This window comes from Sinocyclocheilus grahami, unplaced genomic scaffold (genome assembly GCF_001515645.1).
Source record: "Sinocyclocheilus grahami isolate Dianchi unplaced genomic scaffold, SAMN03320097.WGS_v1.1 scaffold698.1, whole genome shotgun sequence".
Classification (NCBI taxonomy): Eukaryota; Metazoa; Chordata; class Actinopteri; order Cypriniformes; family Cyprinidae; genus Sinocyclocheilus; species Sinocyclocheilus grahami.
The window spans coordinates 388,302-392,584 of NW_015505877.1; the positions used below are offsets into that span (position 1 = coordinate 388,302).

Consider the following 4,283-nt stretch of genomic DNA (forward strand, 5'->3'; position numbering starts at 1 on the left):
TAAATTGACATTCCCAGAATTCCCTGCGTTACATTTCAAATTTGATGTTTTTTTGTTGAAATAACTATGTTTCTTCTTAGTTTTTTCTTATCAGTTTTGTATATTAGGGTTGTGTGTTACACCTAATGTTGTTAAATGAATGTTTATTGCATTATTTCAGTTTCATGTGTGTTACCATGATGGTGTTTGGTGTTTGTGTGAATGACACTGTGCACCTTCTATATATGTTATTATTTCGAAGCTACTTGTGATGGGCTTTTGTTCATCATGTGACTTTCTCATCACCACCTGCATTTGGTGCTTATCAGTGTATTACAAAGGTACAAAACAGATGTCAGTGCTTCAATAGGTTGTCATATAATAACATTTTATCAGTTAATGAAATTACGGTATTTAACTGTAAATTTAAGTTAAAACCGTAAAACCTAAAACATTGCTACCGTATTTTGTACGGTAAAATTCTGGTAACCACAGCTGCCGGTTTTTTACCGTAATTTTTTTTTACAGTGTAGCCTTAGTAATCCTGAAGACATTGATTAGCTTCAGGTGTGTTTGATTAGGGTTGGAGCTGAACTCTGCAGGACTGCGGCTCTCTAGGACCGAACTTGCCTACCCCTGGTATAGGGCAAGGGTTCTCAACTCTGGCTTATTCCAAACAAACACTTTCCTGCAGACTTTAGCTCCATCCCTAATCAAACACACCTGAACAAGCTAATCAAGGTCTTCATGATTACTAAGTTACAGACAGCTGAGTCTAATCAAGGTCTGAGCTAAGCTCTGCAAGAATTTCTGTCTATCCAAAAATGAAAAGTACTATTTTTTTGCATGTAACTCAAAAAATGTTTTTTGATGTATATTTAAGCAAAATCTTGTTTTATGTATTAGGTCACACTGGGGCACACGATTTTACCTCTTCTGAGTGGGTAAGCCTTTCATTATTATTCCAAACATATGCAACTTGACGGAAGAACAAAGATTTCCTAATGGTTTGGCCCTAGAGCTTGATAATACCTTGAGTACTATAAGTAGTTCACTTCAAAGACTGTCTGCTGTGGAAGATCAACACTTACAGCTAAACTTTGAGCCCTACAGGTCACCGATACCAGCTCTTTCAAAATATAATAGCTACTAATGGAATCTCAAGTAAGTCCATTTATCATTTTTACTCATGTATGTTTCACATCACATAGTATACGACTATTAATCAAATTTGATCAGATGGTTGATCAGATGGTTATACCATATTAATATCCCAAAAGTTATTTTTATTTATTTATATGGTTGTTTTTGCAAATTATATTACTAGCATAATTTAAGTCAGATTAAAAATGTTTTGTCAATTTTGTAGGTAGTGAAAAGTAATCCAAAATATTCAGGGGAGTCGCTATAACTGTTTATTAGGGCACAGAACACGAGTCAAAGTGAAATACCGCTGCGGTCCAGAAAAATGTCTGACAATGGAGTTTACCGTATAGTGAACTGATAATCATTTTCCCTAAAATATTTCAGCAGTCATGCATGTGTTTTCTGTTTAGAATCAGATCCAGCGACGCTAGATTCGTGAATGGATCACTCTTTTGATCCATTTGGTCAAACTGGTTTACAACAAGGTTTTGTGATTGATTATTATTCATCATTATAATTCAAAGTTCACTCACTGATGTGAGTGCAGCACACTCCGAAATAGTAACTATCAGGGTTGGGCAAAGATCAAAATGTATTTTAAAATAAAATGCCAAATACCTTAAGTTTAAGAGTATCAAAATAAACCACAAAATACAGCAGCCACACCAAGTATCAAAATAAACCACTGTATTTTAAAAATACTAAATACTTTTACAAGGGAGCATGAAATTTCTTCACAAACCTTCTATCAATTGGCCTATTTGATCTATCTCTTCACCATTACATTGACTCAGTTGATTAAGTAAACCATGTTTGATAGCAACACTTTTTTTTCTCTGCCTGAGACATGCAATAAATCTGACATATGCAACCGGTTAAAAGATCAAATAATCGCATATCCCTGTGATCTCCCAGATGAAGGTTAGTTTTAAAGCAACCGACAGTTTAATGTTTATCAGTTTGCGAATGATACTAATTGTATCCTAATTTAGTTACTTGGAGTTTGGTAACGAAGGGCCTACTTTGCATCAGCAGCACTGATTCAATGACAAACAAGTCATTCATAAGAAGACAACTGATGGCACCTGTGTTCATAGCAACTAGTTTCTAACTAATTAACCATTTGATTGTTAATCATAAACATAATATTATGTGTAAGGCAGTCATTCATGCAATGGTATGCAAAATCATGATCCTACTAAACGGCTACTTCAATTACAGTACAATATTCAGCAATCAAATGTTTATTTATCAATCACTGGACACCTATTTGGAAGTTGAAAAACATTTTCGTATTAAAACAAGTATTAAATCATCAATATGTTTTGATTTTAAATGTAGCCAGAAATGTAATCAGAAAGTATAACAGAACTAGGAGTATTAACCCAACTCCAACCACTGAATCTATTGAGAGCCATAGAAGTAGAGAGGAAATATACACTTAGAATAAGTGCAATTGCACCAAGCACATCACATTCTAATACTCATTCATCCATGCTTCCTTTTCCACTCCAACGTTCCAACGTGTGTGTCTGAACTACATCGGCACCCTGATAAACCGGTTGACTGGCACAAAGTATTTTATGTATTTTGAAAATGCAGAAATACTAATCTTACATGTATTTAAATGCAAATTACATTTGATTTTTGCCAAAGGCTTTTAAAATGCAAAATAGTAAAGGGGTCATATGATGTTGCTAAAAAAGAACATTATTTTGTGAATTTGGTGTAATGAAATGTTTGTGTGGTTTAAGGTTAAAAAAATATATATACGTATATATATATATATTTTTTTTACAGAATGTATGTTATTGTTTCTCCTCTATGCCCCGCCTTTCTGAAATGCGTCGATCTGAAAAGCGAGGTGTGCTCTGATTGGCCAGCTATCCAGTGCGTTGTGATTGGCCGAATACCTCAAGCGTGTGATGGAAATGTTACGCCCCTCACCGTACTGTCAGGCTGTGTTCCGGAGCGACGACACAAAAACATTAAAACCCATTATAAACGAGGCATTTGTTGCATCCAGTGGGGACATATTTACGGATTATAATGACTTATACTGTCTTTTTACGCGTTGCATTGCTCTGCGTAAACCTAAAACCATGTCTGCATTTGTGATCGGAGAAATGGCAAACAACTAGCGCTACTCTACACTGCTCAAAACTCGCGTTTGAATCATCAGTGGCAAATTCTTTATATATGAAAACGTACTTACAGGCTGTGAGTCAGCATTATTTGTCAGAACAGCCGGCATTGTAGTCCACTCTCCCAGGTTCAGGAAACAGTCCTCCATAAAATGCGCTGCACACATCTGAATATTTGAGCTGAACTGTTCTGCAACAGTGTTGTAAATACAACTTAACCACTGATTTGTAGTCGTGTCCTCTTTTGGAAGGCCAAACAAAATATTTTTGCTTTCGCAATGAAACACACAGCGTCTTCACAACATGGCGGCAGTGGCAGCAACAAAATTACGCCTTCATTCTTTGCGTGGATATTTGGGAGGCGTTATGTAAATCTTCCCACATCGTGACGTAGACATGTTGGGGGTGTGTTTAAACAAGGCGTTTTAGGAGGGCATGGACCAGTCTTAACTTTTATAAAGAATATCTCTTTGCGTTTGAGACTTTAGTCTTTGCAACTTTAGGGATCTATTCACGAACAGCTTGTAACACTCCAAAGAGAAAGGAAAACTTGAAATCGCATCATATGACCCCTTTAAATACATGTATCTGAAATGCTGCCCATCCCTGGTAACGATATAATTTTTTAAACCGAAAACAAAGAGCACTGGATTAGCTGGAAATTTGCCTACAATTCATTGTAGGAAACAAAACTTCCAAATGTTTTGTCAGCAATGAAGCAGCTCTTTATAGTGTGTGCCGCTTGTGAACGACTCTGTACTGTCTGCAGGTAAAGACAATTTGCATCCATTTATGCATAACAGTATAATTTTCTTTTTTTCCATTGTATCTTTTTATTTTTTTAAAAAGTCCTGCTGCTGTACTTTTTTGTTAGTGTCTGAATATTCATCTCAATCAAGGTTCAATAGTGAAGCCGATAAGCTAAGAATTCTTCAGATGCTTAATTTCTCTTGACTAATTCCTCATAAGTAGCTTATTATCTCTGTTTCCTTTTATAACTCCTCATTTACCCAT

The 4,283-nt window shown here is 35.7% G+C and overlaps 1 protein-coding gene across 1 annotated transcript in view; it reads left to right on the top strand.

Annotated features, from left to right (window-relative positions):
* Window positions 1-856: 856 nt before the first annotated feature.
* dlk2 (delta-like 2 homolog (Drosophila)) overlaps window positions 857-4,283 on the top strand; it is a 42,223-nt gene continuing 38,796 nt past the window's right edge. Inside the window, exons 1-2 of the mRNA XM_016243732.1 lie at window positions 857-923; window positions 1,093-1,143. Of these exons, the coding sequence (XP_016099218.1) occupies window positions 1,132-1,143 (12 nt within the window). The 5' untranslated portion in view covers window positions 857-923; window positions 1,093-1,131. The remainder of the gene's footprint in view (window positions 924-1,092; window positions 1,144-4,283) is intronic.